The 17,813-nt window shown below is 34.9% G+C and overlaps 1 protein-coding gene across 1 annotated transcript in view; it reads right to left on the bottom strand.

The window, feature by feature from the left end:
- Positions 1 to 442: 442 nt before the first annotated feature.
- Positions 443 to 17,813, bottom strand: part of cngb3.1 (cyclic nucleotide gated channel subunit beta 3, tandem duplicate 1) — a gene marked incomplete at both ends in the record, with an annotated part of 42,283 nt that continues 24,912 nt past the window's right edge. Inside the window, 9 exons of the mRNA XM_083901787.1 lie at positions 443 to 466; positions 595 to 745; positions 822 to 974; positions 2,412 to 2,530; positions 2,632 to 2,715; positions 5,943 to 6,040; positions 6,163 to 6,322; positions 6,778 to 6,919; positions 7,075 to 7,197. Coding sequence (XP_083757913.1) covers positions 443 to 466; positions 595 to 745; positions 822 to 974; positions 2,412 to 2,530; positions 2,632 to 2,715; positions 5,943 to 6,040; positions 6,163 to 6,322; positions 6,778 to 6,919; positions 7,075 to 7,197 — 1,054 coding nt within the window. The remainder of the gene's footprint in view (positions 467 to 594; positions 746 to 821; positions 975 to 2,411; positions 2,531 to 2,631; positions 2,716 to 5,942; positions 6,041 to 6,162; positions 6,323 to 6,777; positions 6,920 to 7,074; positions 7,198 to 17,813) is intronic.

Here is a 17,813-nt window from a genome sequence, read left to right as displayed (position 1 = left end):
AGACTGGATGTCAGTTGTAGTTGTTTTTTTACAATGGATGTTTCACTAAGGGGCTTTGAGCATTTCCACATTATCTTTCCATTTTACGACCCATTTACTGCTCACTGCTGAAAACTGCTGTTTTCAGGAAGTTCAAACTCAACCAGTAGATGGTGCTCTATGTTTGACTCACGTGTGGAAGCTGCTACTGCACTTCTTTCAATCCAACACAAAAAAAGCCTCAATAAAAAGCCATGGCATGAAAGAGCTTAGCAAATATTTCTCTATCAGAGGACATTGTAACTACAAATATCCTAGTTCACTTTTTCAAACATCTGAAACTGGAAATAAACAACAACTACACACATTGACTTGAAAATCTGTCTTTTACTGAGTTCGTGAAACATGTAAAACACTGAATTGTAAAAGAATCAAACTCACAGAAGTGTCACAAATCCCAGACTCAATGCATCTCCCTTGCACCTTTCTGTGGACAGAGGACAAAAGAAAAACACACATTACATCACAACCCTTTCACCAGGTATGTGATGACAACACTGATCCTGAAGGCATCACAGTTTCTCATAAAGATGTTCAACAACCACAAATGCTTACCCTGAGTTTTTCCAGGAATCCTCCTTTTCGCAAGTCTCCAAAGGCTCTGAGCATCTTGGGTGTCGGTGGTTTGGCTCCAAACAGAGTGGCACCTTTAGGCTTTTCCTCGTTGGTTTTGGCCGCTGCAGGTCCTTTGGCTTTGACTAGTTGCCTTCAGTCACATACAAAATCATTCTGTAAGGGTATGTAACCATAAGGCTCTGAGTCTCTTTACTGTTCCCACTCACCTTCCCTTCCTGGCCAGCACTTTCTGAGACTCGGGGTAGTGGACCAGGATGTCAAACAGGTCCTTCTTCTCCAGCACAAAGAGGTTTGCAAAGCCATGTGCTTTGACATTTGCAGTGCGCCGGTTCCCTCCATCTTTAGCTGACTGTAATAAACTGTGAAGAGGAAGAACATTAGAAATATCAATATGTCCATGTCAACAAAGACACCAAGAAGACTGCAGTAATGCAACACTACAGATACCAACTGCTCTAACAAAAAAAACCTAAACCATATCAATGGGTTCCTTTCTTGGGGAAACATCTGCGACATTACATTCTACAAACAGACTACACAGAATACAAGCAACCTTGGACAATTCAGTTCACACCTGACATTTTTTCCCTTGAAGGAGACAAGTCGTCATGTGCAATATCAGGATGAACTTAAACCAGGGGTTCTCAAAGTTTTGAGACCTGAGGGCCAATTTATGAACCCAACATTGGACTGAGGGCCGCCAAAGGAAAACAAAATCCCATTTGTCATCTTTTTAATGACCAGATTGCAGTTCTACAGTTTAGCGTTAATATAATGTAATTTAAGCATTAATATAATAACGCTTTATTATTTATTTGGTAATTACCCAGTATTTTGGCCATTGTTCTTACCTTCTAATTACAGGTTAATACCAAGTAACACATTTCTGTTACCATATATTTACTGGGTAAATAGCTAGTAATTGGGGGCTGTGGCTACCTGCTTATTACCAGCTTATAACCCAATAATACACTAAAATTCACCATATAGAAACCAGGTAAATACCCAGTATTTTTGTTTACACTTATTGGTCTGTATCCAGTAATGTCCAATAAACATTTAACAAGCTGAGTAGCTCCTGGATTAAAACTATCAACTGTAATTCATTGCGGGCCGCCAGAAATGTTTCTGCGGGCCGCCATTGGCCCCCGGGACGCACTTTCAGAACCAATGCCTTAAACCTATACGACAGCCTTTACAGGTGAAATTCATGTGACCGTCTCTAAACTTTTGAATGCCCATGTCCAACTTTTCAATGTTTCAGTACTTTTTGCACAACTTGCTGTTCTCTAACAAGGAGCTCAACAGCTACATTCAGGTATTTCAGGGTGTGAGGGCAGTGCAAATATGACAAGGGGTCAGAAATCCTACACTATTTTGGAGCTCACAGGATACTATGTCACTTTTGGCGCTCGCCCTCTATGTTCAGGCGCCAGTGCTCGTGCTAATCACATCATCATTGGTCTGGTTCTGGTGTATTTTTTCCCCCTGTAGATCTTCACTGCGCAGAATTTTTATTTTTACTCATTAACGGATAGGAAATAAAATAATTTCAAAAAAAAAAAAAAAAAACCTGATTTGAAATTGTACTTAAAAAATACTAAATACACAAAAACTACTTTTCACTACAGTAACTTCAGTAAATGTATTTTGTTACTTTCCACCTCTGGTAGATACATATATGTATATATATGGACTTTGAATTCTTGATATAAATGTGTAATGTTCCTATCCATTTTGTTATGTCGTGCCACACAGTTTCATCCCTTTACTGTTTTGTTCTAACAGTCACTGACCTGATTTCTCCAAACACACATCCAGCCTTCAGCGTGACAAACACGATGCTGTTGTCAGGTCCTCCCACCACCTGCACTGCTCCACTCTTGATGATGTACATCTCTTTACCGATGTCGCCCTGCACGGGAGCACAGGACAGAGGGTGCACACAGAGGTCAGCAGTGTTCTCGCACAACATCAGAGTTGATCATTTATTGATGCACAAAAACATAAACTCACTTTCTTCACCACAAAGTCTCCAGGCAAATAGACGATTGACTTGAGCCTGAGCAACATGTCTACCAGCATCTGCTGGTCACAGCCCTAAAAAGAAGCAGAATGAAGTCCACGCGTTAGCTTTCATTACTGCACTTGGTTGATGTGACCACAGACACATCGACTTTACTAATTTTTGTTGTTTATGTAATACATCTCCCCCCTTTTGATCTTCATAAACAAAAACAATGTAACATTATTTCAATATTGCAATACTACCAGACCTGACTGAGGCGGCGCTAGTTACACATGCAATGCAGGGGTGGGTGGGACCAAGAAGCATTGATCCCAGTTATCAAACTGCTGACCACCTCACCAGTTAATGCAATATTTACTTAATCCCTCAATTTAAAGCTGAGACTTCACCCAAATCACATCTTGATTTGAGTTTGTGTCCCGAGACAAAATGACAAAATGTGCGTCTTTCTCCAAATACTGTATATCCGTACCTAACTGTGTGCTTTGGCTGGTTTGTCCTTTCAGGCCACTGTAAGTTCATGGTTTTGAAAGATGGCCGACTTTATAAAGCAAGGCCATCTCTGACATACATACAAAAGGCATATTTTAAGGCTACACAAATAAATGTGATTTCTTTTTACGCTTGTATATACTTATCAGGAGTTCAGTTTTAAACCCTCCTAAATGTTTCACACTGCAGCACCACTAACCCTTAAGAGTTCCTTTAAAAAATGTACTACTTTGATCCTATCGGCAGAAAACACCAACTTCCCAGAAACTGCTGAAAAATCTTATATCTTCATTATAATATTTAATATTATATCTACTTCAGCCTGAAATATTCATATCACATATTAATAATATATTGGAAATAAAAAAACTACAACCATTTCCATAAAATATATTTCAAGGACAATTTGATAATAAAAACAGCAACAAACACAAAAACTGCCTAATTTGATCCTAGCAGCAGCACATATCAACTTCCCAATAACTGCTGTAATATTATTTATTCATATTTTTTCCCACTTTAAATTAGTCACTCTTTTAAAGCTACTTCAGCCTGAAATATAAATATCAAATTGTAAGAATAATTTACATGTTTTAACCCTTTAAAGGCCATTATGTTTACTTTTCTTAACAAGAAAAATAAACAAACAAAAATAAAGACATCCATACAATACATTTCAAGGAGAATTGGGCAGAAACATTGATTTTGATGCATTGTTAGCTTTTATTTAGTGGCAGATCCAATTTAATAATCTTATCTTATGATATATGATGATTTTCACTAGGCCTGTTACAAGTATTTTATTTTCTTCACATAATAATAATAATAATAATTAAAAAAAAATTAATAATAATAATAATAAATACAAGAATCATTTGAACCAGAAAAAAAACATTTATTTTACAAAGATGCATATGAATGAAGAACACTGGAATCTGAACATTGAATATGAAGCATGGGACAGTTAGATGTGTTGTTTGGGAGAGGGTAAAATATAGAGATGGGTCAGAGTGAGTGAGTGAATGCGTGAGAGCAGCATATGTCTGTGTGTGAGAGTCCAGCTCAGGTGGAGCAGAGACTCCAAATGGACAGGCTGTGGTCTTTGCATGTAAACTCCACTTTTACTCATGACAAAAGGGCTTGCAGCAGCAGCAGCAGCAGCCTCCTGCAGATATGCAACCATTCCTGCAGCAGCTGAGGAGCAGGGAAGCCGCCCTCTTCTCTCGATGGGTGGGGGTCACCAGCATCTCTCCCACAACAGGATAAAGGTGTTGTACAGTGAAACCAGGTTGTGGAAAGGGCCAGTGGCCACCGATTTATTCTCCTTCTGCAGGGGTTGGTGCTGACAACCTAACAAAAACACCCCAACAACATTTAAAACAACAGTGTACACATTCTTTTTCATTCTACACATTATTTATTTTATACCAAAAATGCAAATTTGCAACAAAATAAACCCAACATATATTTTAGACCAGAACATTACAGTAACCATAAATACATGTGAGCGTAACTGATGCGTAATGGCACGTACCTGATCAAGGTTATCGACATCTCGTTTGCATCTGTTGTAATATTTGATTACAATGGGTTTTCTCTTCCTTTCAACGCTTATTTCTGGAGTAGCACATTCTTGCGTCCTCAGGGGATGGAAGAGACCACCAGTGTGTGACCACCTCCACTTCACTCATCTTCAGATGAGTTGGACTACAGCTGGTCAACTTCTGAGGCATCATCCGTGTTGGCCTCCGAGTCCTCAGAGTTCATGATCATTTCCAGAGGCTCCTGGGTAGTGTTAAGTGTTTCCATCTCCAAAATGACTACTCCTGCACTGCTGCTCATACCTATAACCATGCACTACTTAAGCAGGACTCTAAACAAGAGTTTATAATGCTGAGTGTGGTCTAAGAAAAAAGTCTGATGAAGTTGGACATAAAATACACAAATACACCATTATCCAACATCAACAGTAGCACACACTTATCATTTCAGTAGAAATGCATGCAGAAAACAGTTCAACTTTGCTGCATGCTTTGAATGGGAAAAGTAGCACCACCTGGTGGACAAATATAAACATTTTAAATTTAATGCAAGTAGTCCAACATGAAATCTTAAAGAAATGCTTTATTTTATGTTAAGATAAATGTGGGATCAACAATAGTATTTTCAATTGGACACTTTTTTGTCCCTAGGAACAAATTAGGTTAGTTTGTTTTAAATCTGGCACTGCAGAAAAATCATTGACCAATCTTATGCCTGATAATGATAATAACCAAATACTCCTTGAAATATTATTTTAAGAAAATGATTGTATTATTCATTGTATTGTATGTTTTTTAGATAGAAAAACATTGGAGTTGTGAAAACTAACTGGCCTTTGAAGAATTAAAAATTCAAAAATATTATCAATATTTGATATGGATATTTCAGGCTGAAGTGGCTTTAAAAGACTGACTCCATACATGTTATGTTTTTACAGCCGTTTCTCAGAAGGTGGCGTTTTCTGCCGCAAGGAACAAATTAGATAGTTCTTGCATAGCTTAGCCATTTAGGCTACTTTAAGAAACTGAGATGACAGTTCTAAAGTTTACCAAAAATTAATATCCTCTGGAAATTTGGAGCTATTCATTCAACACAGCCAGGTCCTTGGAACTCTAAAGGGCCAATGTCAATATGTGTTATCTTCTACATTGTTTAAGGTCAATTTTTGCTTCTTTGTCTTTCTTTTGTCTTGACACAGGCCTTGTTACTGTATGTGCTCTATAACATAAGACCATCGCAGGTGACCACATGAATTCTGAGTCACCTGAAACAGTGCGATCTTCTGAAAAGTGGTCAGGTTGATGTCCACAGCGATGGCAGTTCTCATCACCAGAGGCATCTTGTCCAACAACTCCGACTCATCTGGAGAGGACAGAAATGAATGTGTCTTCTGGGAGTTTCTCAAGGGTTTTCATTTATCATGCACTTTGGATGTGATTGAAGTTTTTATATCAAATACAGTTAAAGAGAACGTGTAGACTTACCCAGCATGCCCTGTGCAGCCCATGTGTAGTTGTACCAGGTTCGGACTCTGTTCTGGACCGATTTAGGGATCGTGTACCTGTTCATGTAGACGACACAGCCGTCCATTGACGCCCGGAAATATGTCTCGCCCGCTGTTGCTGCACCAATGACATCTCTCATCTGAAAGAATGAAATATGTGAAAGGGATTTGGAGAAATCAAGTTCAAATATTGAATATTAGATACTTTGTTGGCTACACCTGCTCAACAAGATGAACCTATTGAAGGTAAATCGAGCATCAGAATGGAGAGGAAAGTTTGAGTGACTTTGAATGTGGTACTGTTGATGTCAGATGTGCTGGTATTATTAGGTTAGAGATATTACGAAGGCAAAGTTGTTAGTGTGTGTCCTGTGTACCATCTATCCATCTTCTACAGCTTTATCCTCCACATAAGGCTTGTTTAAGGCAGATGCAATAATGTTTGTCATTCTGTTATTTATATTCAATAAATTTTAAGTTCTTTGTTGGCTGTTTTTTGTCTTCGTCGTACTGCGTATTAACTGCAAACTTATCTCCAGGACTTAGATCCTCAGACAGTTGCTACATGAGAGTATTATGAATAAAATGATCCTACCTGTCCAATCAAACTGGAGAAGACGAAGACGCCAACGAAGAAATTTGTCATTTGAAACGTAATCTCGAATGTGGTTACGGGCTCTGGTAGACCCCCAATGTTGATCAGACTCCGGACAGCAAAGTAGTAACAACGCAAATACCTGTGGGGTGAATAAAGAAAGAAAACCACACTTGCACATAAAACATATACACACACACTATAGCTTATTGTTTAGTTGATAGTTGCAAATGCAAATTCAAATGCACAGATGACATCAATATTACACTTAATGACAGCAAACAGCGGAGAACTTACGCAGAGCCCTTTCCGTTGTACACCCATGTAGTCGTTGCAAGACCCTGGTGAACCGAGGCTATGAAGAAGACACAGGCGTTAAGATGGAGAACGAAGAGCAAGTAGCCTGTGGTGCGAGCCACTCTGCATCAGGGAACAGCGACAAAAAACACAAGATTAGATGTAAACAAATATCTAGTTTTAGTGACAAAACACGACAGTAAAAAACATTTTTCAGAACATTTAAATTTTGTCAACGTCAAATATTTCTCGCTATACTATATATGTATGCTTCACTGTATTAAATAACTATAGAATCCAATTTTAACATCAACAACAAGGCCATTGTTCCCCTTAATATATTAATATTATGTCATTATCTCATACAATAGTATGTCGTCCAAAAATGATCAAAAACATCATAGTATAGTATGTCGTCCAAAAATGGTCAAAAACGTCATAATATAGTATGTCATCCAAATATGGTCAAAAAATTGTCAAAAACGTCATAGTATAGTATGTCGTTCAAAAATGGTCAAAAACGTCTTAGTATAGTATGTCGTCCAAAAATGGTCAGAAACGTCATAGTATAGTATGTCGTCCAAAAATGGTCAAAAAAGTCATAGTATAGTATGTCGTCCAAAAATGGTCAAAAACGTCTTAGTATAGTATGACATCAAAAAATGGTCAGAAACGTCATAGTATAGTATGTCGTCCAAAAATGGTCAAAAACGTCATAGTATAGTATGTCGTCGAAAAACGGTCAAAAACGTCATAGTATAATATGTTGTCCAAAAATGGTCAAAAACGTCATAGTAAAGTATGTCGTCCAAAAATGGTCAAAAACGTCATAGTATAGTATGTCGTCCAAAAATGGTCAAAAACTGTCAAAAACGTCATAGTATAGTATGTCGTTCAAAAATGGTCAAAAACTACATTGTATAGTATGTCGTCCAAAATGGTCTAAAACTTCATAGTATAGTATGTCGTCCTAAAATGGTCAAAAACGTCATAGTATAGTATGTCGTCCAAAAATGGTCAAAAACGTCATAATATAGTAAGTCGTCCAAAAATGGTCAAAAAATGGTCAAAAACGTCATAGTATAGTATGTCGTTCAAAAATGGTCAAAAACGTCATAGTATAGTATGTTGTCCAAAAATGGTCAAAAACGTCATAGTATAGTATGTCGTCCAAAAATGGTTAAAAACTGTCAAAAACGTCATAGTATAGTATGTTGTCCAAAAATGGTAAAAAACATCATAGTATAGTATGTCGTCCAAAAATGGTCAAACGTCATAGTATAGTATGTTGTCCTAAAATGGTCAAAAACGTCATAGTATAGTATGTCATCCAAAAATGGTCAAAAACGTCATAGTATAGTATGTTGTCCAAAAATGGTCAAAAACGTCATAGTATGTCGTCCAAAATGGTCAAAAACTTCATAGTATAGCGTGTCATCCAAAATGGTCAAAAATGTCATGGTATAGTATGTCGTCCAAAAATGGTCAAAATTTTCAAAAAAGTCATACTTAAGTATGTCATCCAAAAGTGGTAAAAAACGTCATTCTATAGTATGTCATCCAAAAATGGTCAAAAACATCATGGTATAGTATGTCGTCCAAAAATGATCAAAAACATCATAGTATAGTATGTCGTCCAAAAATGGTCAAAAACGTCATAGTATAGTATGTCGTCCAAAAATGGCCAAAAACGTCATAGTATAGTATGTCGTCCAAAAATGGTTAAAAACGTCTTAGTATAGTAGGTCGTCCAAAAATGGTCAAACGTGGTCAAAAACATCATTGTATAGTATGTCGTCCAAAAATGGTCAAAAATGGTAAAAAACATCATAGTATAGTATGTCGTCCGTAAATGGTAAAAAACATCATAGTATAGTATGTCGTCCAAAAATGGTCAAAAACGTCATAGTATAGTATGTCGTTCAAAAATGGTCAAAAACGTCATAGTATAGTATGTTGTCCAAAAATGGTCAAAAACGTCATAGTATAGTATGTCGTCCAAAAATGGTCAAAAACGTCATAGTATAGTATGTTGTCCAAAAATGGTCAAAAACGTCATAGTATAGTATGTCGTCCAAAATGGTCAAAAACTTCATAGTATAGTATGTCGTCCTAAAATGGTCAAAAACTTCATAGTATAGCATGTCATCCAAAAATGGTCAAAAACGTCATAGTATAGTATGTCGTCCAAAAATGGTCAAAAACTGTCAAAAACGTCATAGTATAGTATCTCGTTCAAAAATGGTCAAAAACTACATTGTATAGTATGTCGTCCAAAATGGTCTAAAACTTCATAGTATAGTATGTCGTCCTAAAATGGTCAAAAACGTCATAGTATAGTATGTCGTCAAAAACGTCATAGTATAGTATGTTGTCCAAAAATGGTCAAAAACGTCATAGTATAGTATGTTGTCCAAAAATGGTCAAAAACGTCATTGTATAGTATGTCATCCAAAATGGTCTAAAACTTCATAGTAAAGTATGTCTTTCAAAAATGGTCAAAAACGTCTTAGTATAGTATGTCGTCCAAAAATGGTCAGAAACGTCATAGTATAGTATGTCGTTCAAAAATGGTCTAAAACTTCATAGTATAGTATGTCGTCCTAAAATGGTCAAAAACGTCATAGTATAGTATGTCTTCCAAAAATGGTAAAAACGTCATAGTATAGTATGTTGTCCAAAAATGGTCAAAAACGTCATAGTATAGTATGTCGTCCAAAATGGTCAAAAACTTCATAGTATAGTATGTCGTCCTAAAATGGTCAAAAACTTCATAGTATAGCATGTCATCCAAAAATGGTCAAAAACGTCATAGTATAGTATGTCGTCCAAAAATGGTCAAAAACGTCATAGTATAGTATGTTGTCCAAAAATGGTCAAAAACGTCATAATATAGTATGTCATCCAAAAATGGTCAAAAACGTCATAGTATAGTATGTCGTCCAAAAATGGTCAAAAACGTCATAGTATAGTATGTTGTCCAAAAATGGTCAAAAACGTCATAGTATAGTATGTCGTCCAAAAATGGTCAAAAACGTCATAGTATAGTATGTCGTCCAAAAATGGTCAAAAACTGTCAAAAACGTCATAGTATAGAATGTCGTTCAAAAATGGTCAGAAACGTCATAGTAAAGTATGTCGTCCAAAAATGGTCAAAAACTGTCAAAAACGTCATAGTATAGAATGTCGTTCAAAAATGGTCAGAAACGTCATAGTAAAGTATGTCGTCCAAAAATGGTCAAAAACGTCATAATATAGTATGTCATCCAAATATGTTAAAAAAATGGTCAAAAACGTCATAGTATAGTATGTCGTTCAAAAATGGTCAAAAACGTCTTAGTATAGTATGTCGTCCAAAAATGGTCAGAAACGTCATAGTATAGTATGTCGTCCAAAAATGGTCAAAAACTACATTGTATAGTATGTCGTCCAAAATGGTCTAAAACTTCATAGTATAGTATGTCGTCCTAAAATGGTCAAAAACGTCATAGTATAATATGTCGTCCAAAAATGGTCAAAAACGTCATAGTATAGTATGTCGTCCAAAAATGGTCAAAAAATGGTCAAAAACCTCATAGTATAGTATGTCGTTCAAAAATGGTCAAAAACGTCTTAGTATAGTATGTCGTCCAAAAATGGTCAGAAACGTCATAGTATAGTATGTTGTCCAAAAATGGTCAAAAACGTCATAGTATAGTATGTCGTCCAAAAATGGTCAAAAACTGTCAAAAACTGTCAAAAACGTCATAGTATAGTATGTTGTCCAAAAATGGTAAAAAACATCATAGTATAGTATGTCGTCCAAAAATGGTCAAAAACGTCATAGTATAGTATGTCGTTCAAAAATGGTCAAAAACTACATTGTATAGTATGTCATCCAAAATGGTCTAAAACTTCATAGTATAGTATGTCGTCCTAAAATGGTCAAAAACGTCATAGTATAGTATGTCGTCCAAAAATGGTCAAAAACGTCATAGTATAGTATGTCGTCCAAAAATGGTCAAAAACGTCATAGTATAGTATGTCGTTCAAAAATGGTCAAAAACGTCTTTATATAGTATGTCGTCCAAAAATGGTCAGAAACGTCATAGTATAGTATGTTGTTCAAAAATGGTCAAAAACGTCATAGTATAGTATGTCGTCCAAAAATGGTCAAAAACTGTCAAAAACGTCTTTATATAGTATGTCGTCCAAAAATGGTCAAAAACGTCATAGTATAGTATGTTGTCCAAAAATGGTCAAAAACGTCATAGTAAAGTATGTCGTCCAAAAATGGTCAAAAACGTCATAATATAGTATGTCATCCAAATATGGTCAAAAAATGGTCAAAAACGTCATAGTATAGTATGTCGTTCAAAAATGGTCAAAAACGTCTTAGTATAGTATGTCGTCCAAAAATGGTCAGAAACGTCATAGTATAGTATGTTGTCCAAAAATGGTCAAAAAAGTCATAGTATAGTATGTCGTCCAAAAATGGTCAAAAACGTCTTAGTATAGTATGACATCAAAAAATGGTCAGAAATGTCATAGTATAGTATGTCGTCCAAAAATGGTCAAAAACGTCATAGTATAGTATGTCGTCGAAAAACGGTCAAAAACGTCATAGTATAATATGTTGTCCAAAAATGGTCAAAAACGTCGTAGTAAAGTATGTCGTCCAAAAATGGTCAAAAACGTCATAGTATAGTATGTCGTCCAAAAATGGTCAAAAACTGTCAAAAACGTCATAGTATAGTATGTCCAAAAATGGTCAAAAACTACATTGTATAGTATGTCGTCCAAAATGGTCTAAAACTTCATAGTATAGTATGTCGTCCTAAAATGGTCAAAAACGTCATAGTATAGTATGTCGTCCAAAAATGGTCAAAAACGTCATAATATAGTAAGTCGTCCAAAAATGGTCAAAAAATGGTCAAAAACGTCATAGTATAGTATGTCGTTCAAAAATGGTCAAAAACGTCATAGTATAGTATGTTGTCCAAAAATGGTCAAAAACGTCATAGTATAGTATGTCGTCCAAAAATGGTTAAAAACTGTCAAAAACGTCATAGTATAGTATGTTGTCCAAAAATGGTAAAAAACATCATAGTATAGTATGTCGTCCAAAAATGGTCAAACGTCATAGTATAGTATGTTGTCCTAAAATGGTCAAAAACGTCATAGTATAGTATGTCGTCCAAAAATGGTCAAAAACGTCATAGTATAGTATGTTGTCCAAAAATGGTCAAAAACGTCATAGTATGTCGTCCAAAATGGTCAAAAACTTCATAGTATAGCGTGTCATCCAAAATGGTCAAAAATGTCATGGTATAGTATGTCGTCCAAAAATGGTCAAAATTTTCAAAAAAGTCATACTTAAGTATGTCATCCAAAAGTGGTAAAAAACGTCATTCTATAGTATGTCATCCAAAAATGGTCAAAAACATCATGGTATAGTATGTCGTCCAAAAATGATCAAAAACATCATAGTATAGTATGTCGTCCAAAAATGGTCAAAAACGTCATAGTATAGTATGTCGTCCAAAAATGGCCAAAAACGTCATAGTATAGTATGTCGTCCAAAAATGGTTAAAAACGTCTTAGTATAGTAGGTCGTCCAAAAATGGTCAAACATGGTCAAAAACATCATTGTATAGTATGTCGTCCAAAAATGGTCAAAAATGGTAAAAAACATCATAGTATAGTATGTCGTCCGTAAATGGTAAAAAACATCATAGTATAGTATGTCGTCCAAAAATGGTCAAAAACGTCATAGTATAGTATGTCGTCCAAAAATGGTCAAAAACGTCATAGTATAGTATGTTGTCCAAAAATGGTCAAAAACGTCATAGTATAGTATGTCGTCCAAAATGGTCAAAAACGTCATAGTATAGTATGTCGTCCAAAAATGGTCAAAAACGTCATAGTATAGTATGTCGTCCAAAAATGGTCAAAAACTGTCAAAAACGTCATAGTATAGTATGTCGTTCAAAAATGGTCAAAAACTACATTGTATAGTATGTCGTCCAAAATGGTCTAAAACTTCATAGTATAGTATGTCGTCCTAAAATGGTCAAAAACGTCATAGTATAGTATGTCGTCAAAAACGTCATAGTATAGTATGTTGTCCAAAAATGGTCAAAAACGTCATAGTATAGTATGTCGTCCAAAAATGGTCAAAAACAACATTGTATAGTATGTCGTCCAAAATGGTCTAAAACTTCATAGTATAGTATGTCGTTCAAAAATGGTCAAAAACGTCTTAGTATAGTATGTCGTCCAAAAATGGTCAAAAACGTCATAGTATAGTATATCGTTCAAAAATGGTCTAAAACTTCATAGTATAGTATGTCGTCCTAAAATGGTCTAAAACTTCATAGTATAGTATGTCGTTCAAAAATGGTCAAAAACGTCTTAGTATAGTATGTCGTCCAAAAATGGTCAAAAACGTCATAGTATAGTATGTCGTTCAAAAATGGTCTAAAACTTCATAGTATAGCATGTCGTCCTAAAATGGTCAAAAACTTCATAGTATAGCATGTCATCCAAAAATGGTCAAAAACGTCATAGTATAGTATGTCGTCCAAAAATGGTCAAAAACTGTCAAAAACGTCATAGTATAGTATCTCGTTCAAAAATGGTCAAAAACTACATTGTATAGTATGTCGTCCAAAATGGTCTAAAACTTCATATTATAGTATGTCGTCCTAAAATGGTCAAAAACGTCATAGTATAGTATGTCGTCAAAAACGTCATAGTATAGTATGTTGTCCAAAAATGGTCAAAAACGTCATAGTATAGTATGTTGTCCAAAAATGGTCAAAAACTACATTGTATAGTATGTCGTCCAAAATGGTCTAAAACTTCATAGTAAAGTATGTCTTTCAAAAATGGTCAAAAACGTCTTAGTATAGTATGTCGTCCAAAAATGGTCAGAAACGTCATAGTATAGTATGTCGTTCAAAAATGGTCTAAAACTTCATAGTATAGTATGTCGTCCTAAAATGGTCAAAAACGTCATAGTATAGTATGTCGTCCAAAAATGGTCAAAAACGTCATAGTATAGTATGTTGTCCAAAAATGGTCAAAAACGTCATAGTATAGTATGTCGTCCAAAATGGTCAAAAACTTCATAGTATAGTATGTCGTCCTAAAATGGTCAAAAACTTCATAGTATAGCATGTCATCCAAAAATGGTCAAAAACGTCATAGTATAGTATGTTGTCCAAAAATGGTAAAAAACATCATAGTATAGTATGTCGTCCAAAAATGGTCAAAAACGTCATAGTATAGTATGTCGTTCAAAAATGGTCAAAAACTACATTGTATAGTATGTCGTCCAAAATGGTCTAAAACTTCATAGTATAGTATGTCGTCCTAAAATGGTCAAAAACGTCATAGTATAGTATGTCGTCCAAAAATGGTCAAAAACGTCATAGTATAGTATGTCGTCCAAAAATGGTCAAAAACGTCATAGTATAGTATGTCGTTCAAAAATGGTCAAAAACGTCTTTATATAGTATGTCGTCCAAAAATGGTCAGAAACGTCATAGTATAGTATGTTGTTCAAAAATGGTCAAAAACGTCATAGTATAGTATGTCGTCCAAAAATGGTCAAAAACTGTCAAAAACGTCATAGTATAGAATGTCGTTCAAAAATGGTCAAAAACTACATCGCATAGTTTGTTGTCTAAAACTTCATAGTATAGTATAGTATGTCATCCAAAAATGGTCAAAAACGTCATAGTATAGTATGTTGTCCAAAAATGGTCAAAAACGTCATAGTAAAGTATGTCGTCCAAAAATGGTCAAAAACGTCATAATATAGTATGTCATCCAAATATGGTCAAAAAATGGTCAAAAACGTCATAGTATAGTATGTCGTTCAAAAATGGTCAAAAACGTCTTAGTATAGTATGTCGTCCAAAAATGGTCAGAAACGTCATAGTATAGTATGTCGTCCAAAAATGGTCAAAAAAGTCATAGTATAGTATGTCGTCCAAAAATGGTCAAAAACGTCTTAGTATAGTATGACATCAAAAAATGGTCAGAAACGTCATAGTATAGTATGTCGTCCAAAAATGGTCAAAAACGTCATAGTATAGTATGTCGTTCAAAAATGGTCAAAAACGTCTTTATATAGTATGTCGTCCAAAAATGGTCAAAAACGTCATAGTATAGTATGTCGTCCAAAAATGGTCAAAAACTGTCAAAAACGTCATAGTATAGTATGTCGTTCAAAAATGGTCAAAAACTACATTGTATAGTATGCCGTCCAAAATGGTCTAAAACTTCATAGTATAGTATGTCGTCCTAAAATGGTCAAAAATGTCATAGTATAGTATGTCGTCCAAAAATGGTCAAAAACGTCATAATATAGTATGTCGTCCAAAAATGGTCAAAAAATGGTCAAAAACGTCATAGTATAGTATGTCGTTCAAAAATGGTCAAAAACGTCATAGTATAGTATGTTGTCCAAAAATGGTCAAAAACGTCATAGTATAGTATGTCGTCCAAAAATGGTCAAAAACTGTCAAAAACGTCATAGTATAGTATGTTGTCCAAAAATGGTAAAAAACATCATAGTATAGTATGTCGTCCAAAAATGGTCAAACGTCATAGTATAGTATGTCGTCCAAAAATGGTCAAAAACGTCATAGTATAGTATGTCATCCAAAAATGGTCAAAAACGTCATAGTATAGTATGTTGTCCAAAAATGGTCAAAAACGTCATAGTATATCGTCCAAAATGGTCAAAAACTTCATAGTATAGTATGTCGTCCTAAAATGGTCAAAAACTTCATAGTATAGCATGTCGTCCAAAATGGTCAAAAATGTCATGATATAGTATGTCGTCCAAAAATGGTCAAAATTAAAAAAAAAGTCATACTTAAGTATGTCATCCAAAAGTGGTAAAAAACGTCATTCTATAGTATGTCATCCAAAAACGGTCAAAAACATCATGGTATAGTATGTCGTCCAAAAATGGTCAAAAACGTCATAGTATAGTATGTTGTCCAAAAATGGTCAAAAACGTCATAGTATAGTATGTTGTCCAAAAATGGTCAAAAACGTCATAGTAAAGTATGTCGTCCAAAAATGGTCAAAAACGTCATAGTATAGTATGTCGTCCAAAAATGGTCAAAAACTTCATAGTATAGTATGTCGTTCAAAAATGGTCAAAAACTACATTGTATAGTATGTCGTCCAAAATGGTCTAAAACTTCATAGTATAGTATGTCGTCCTCAAATGGTCAAAAACGTCATAGTATAGTATGTCGTCCAAAAATGGTCAAAAACTTCATAGTATAGTATGTCGTCCTAAAATGGTCAAAAACGTCATAGTATAGTATGTCGTCCAAAAATGGTCAAAAACGTCATAGTATAGTATGTCGTCCAAAAATGGTCAAAAACATCATAGTAAAGTATGTCGTCCAAAAACGGTCAGAAACGTCATAGTATAGTATGTTGTCCAAAAATGGTCAAAAACGTCATAGTATAGTATGTCGTCCAAAAATGGTCTAAAACTTCATAGTATAGTATGTCGTCCTAAAATGGTCAAAAACATCATAGTAAAGTATGTCGTCCAAAAACGGTCAGAAACGTCATAGTATAGTATGTCGTCCAAAAATGGTCAAAAACTTCATTGTATAGTATGTCGTCCAAAATGGTCAAAAACGTCATAGTATAGTATGTCGTTCAAAAATGGTCAAAAACGTCTTAGTACAGTATGTCGTCCAAAAATGGTCAGAAACGTCATAGTATAGTATGTCGTCCAAAAATGGTCAAAAAAGTCATAGTATAGTATGTCGTCCAAAAATGGTCAAAAACTGACAAAAACGTCATAGTATAGTATGTCGTTCAAAAATGGTCAAAAACTACATTGTATAGTATGTCGTCCAAAATGGTCTAAAACTTCATAGTATAGTATGTGGTCCTAAAAAGGTCAAAAAGGTCATAGTATAGTATGTCGTCAAAAACGTCATAGTATAGTATGTTGTCCAAAAATGGTCAAAAACGTCATAGTATAGTATGTCGTCCAAAATGGTCAAAAACTTCATAGTATAGTATGTCGTCCTAAAATGGTCAAAAACTTCATAGTATAGCATGTCGTCCAAAATGGTCAAAAATGTCATGATATAGTATGTCGTCCAAAAATGGTCAAAATTTTAAAAAAAGTCATACTTAAGTATGTCATCCAAAAGTGGTAAAAAACGTCATTCTATAGTATGTCATCCAAAAACGGTCAAAAACATCATAGTATAGTATGTCGTCCTCAAATGGTCAAAAACGTCATAGTATAGTATGTCGTCCAAAAATGGTCAAAAATGTCATAGTATAGTATGTCGTTCAAAAATGGTCAAAAACTACATTGTATAGTATGTCGTCCAAAATGGTCTAAAACTTCATAGTATAGTATGTCGTCCTCAAATGGTCAAAAACGTCATAGTATAGTATGTCGTCCAAAAATGGTCAAAAACTTCATAGTATAGTATGTCGTCCTAAAATGGTCAAAAACGTCATAGTATAGTATGTCGTCCAAAAATGGTCAAAAACGTCATAGTATAGTATGTCGTCCAAAAATGGTCAAAAAATGGTCAAAAACGTCATAGTATAGTATGTCGTTCAAAAATGGTCAAAAACGTCTTAGTAAAGTATGTCGTCCAAAAACGGTCAAAAACTGTCAAAAACGTCATAGAATAGTATGTCGTTCAAAAATGGTCAAAAACTTCATTGTATAGTATGTCGTCCAAAATGGT

This window comes from Microchirus variegatus (genome assembly GCF_963457635.1).
Source record: "Microchirus variegatus genome assembly, chromosome: 15".
Taxonomy (NCBI): Eukaryota; Metazoa; Chordata; class Actinopteri; order Pleuronectiformes; family Soleidae; genus Microchirus; species Microchirus variegatus.
This window is presented reverse-complemented; position numbering and strand designations above follow the sequence as displayed.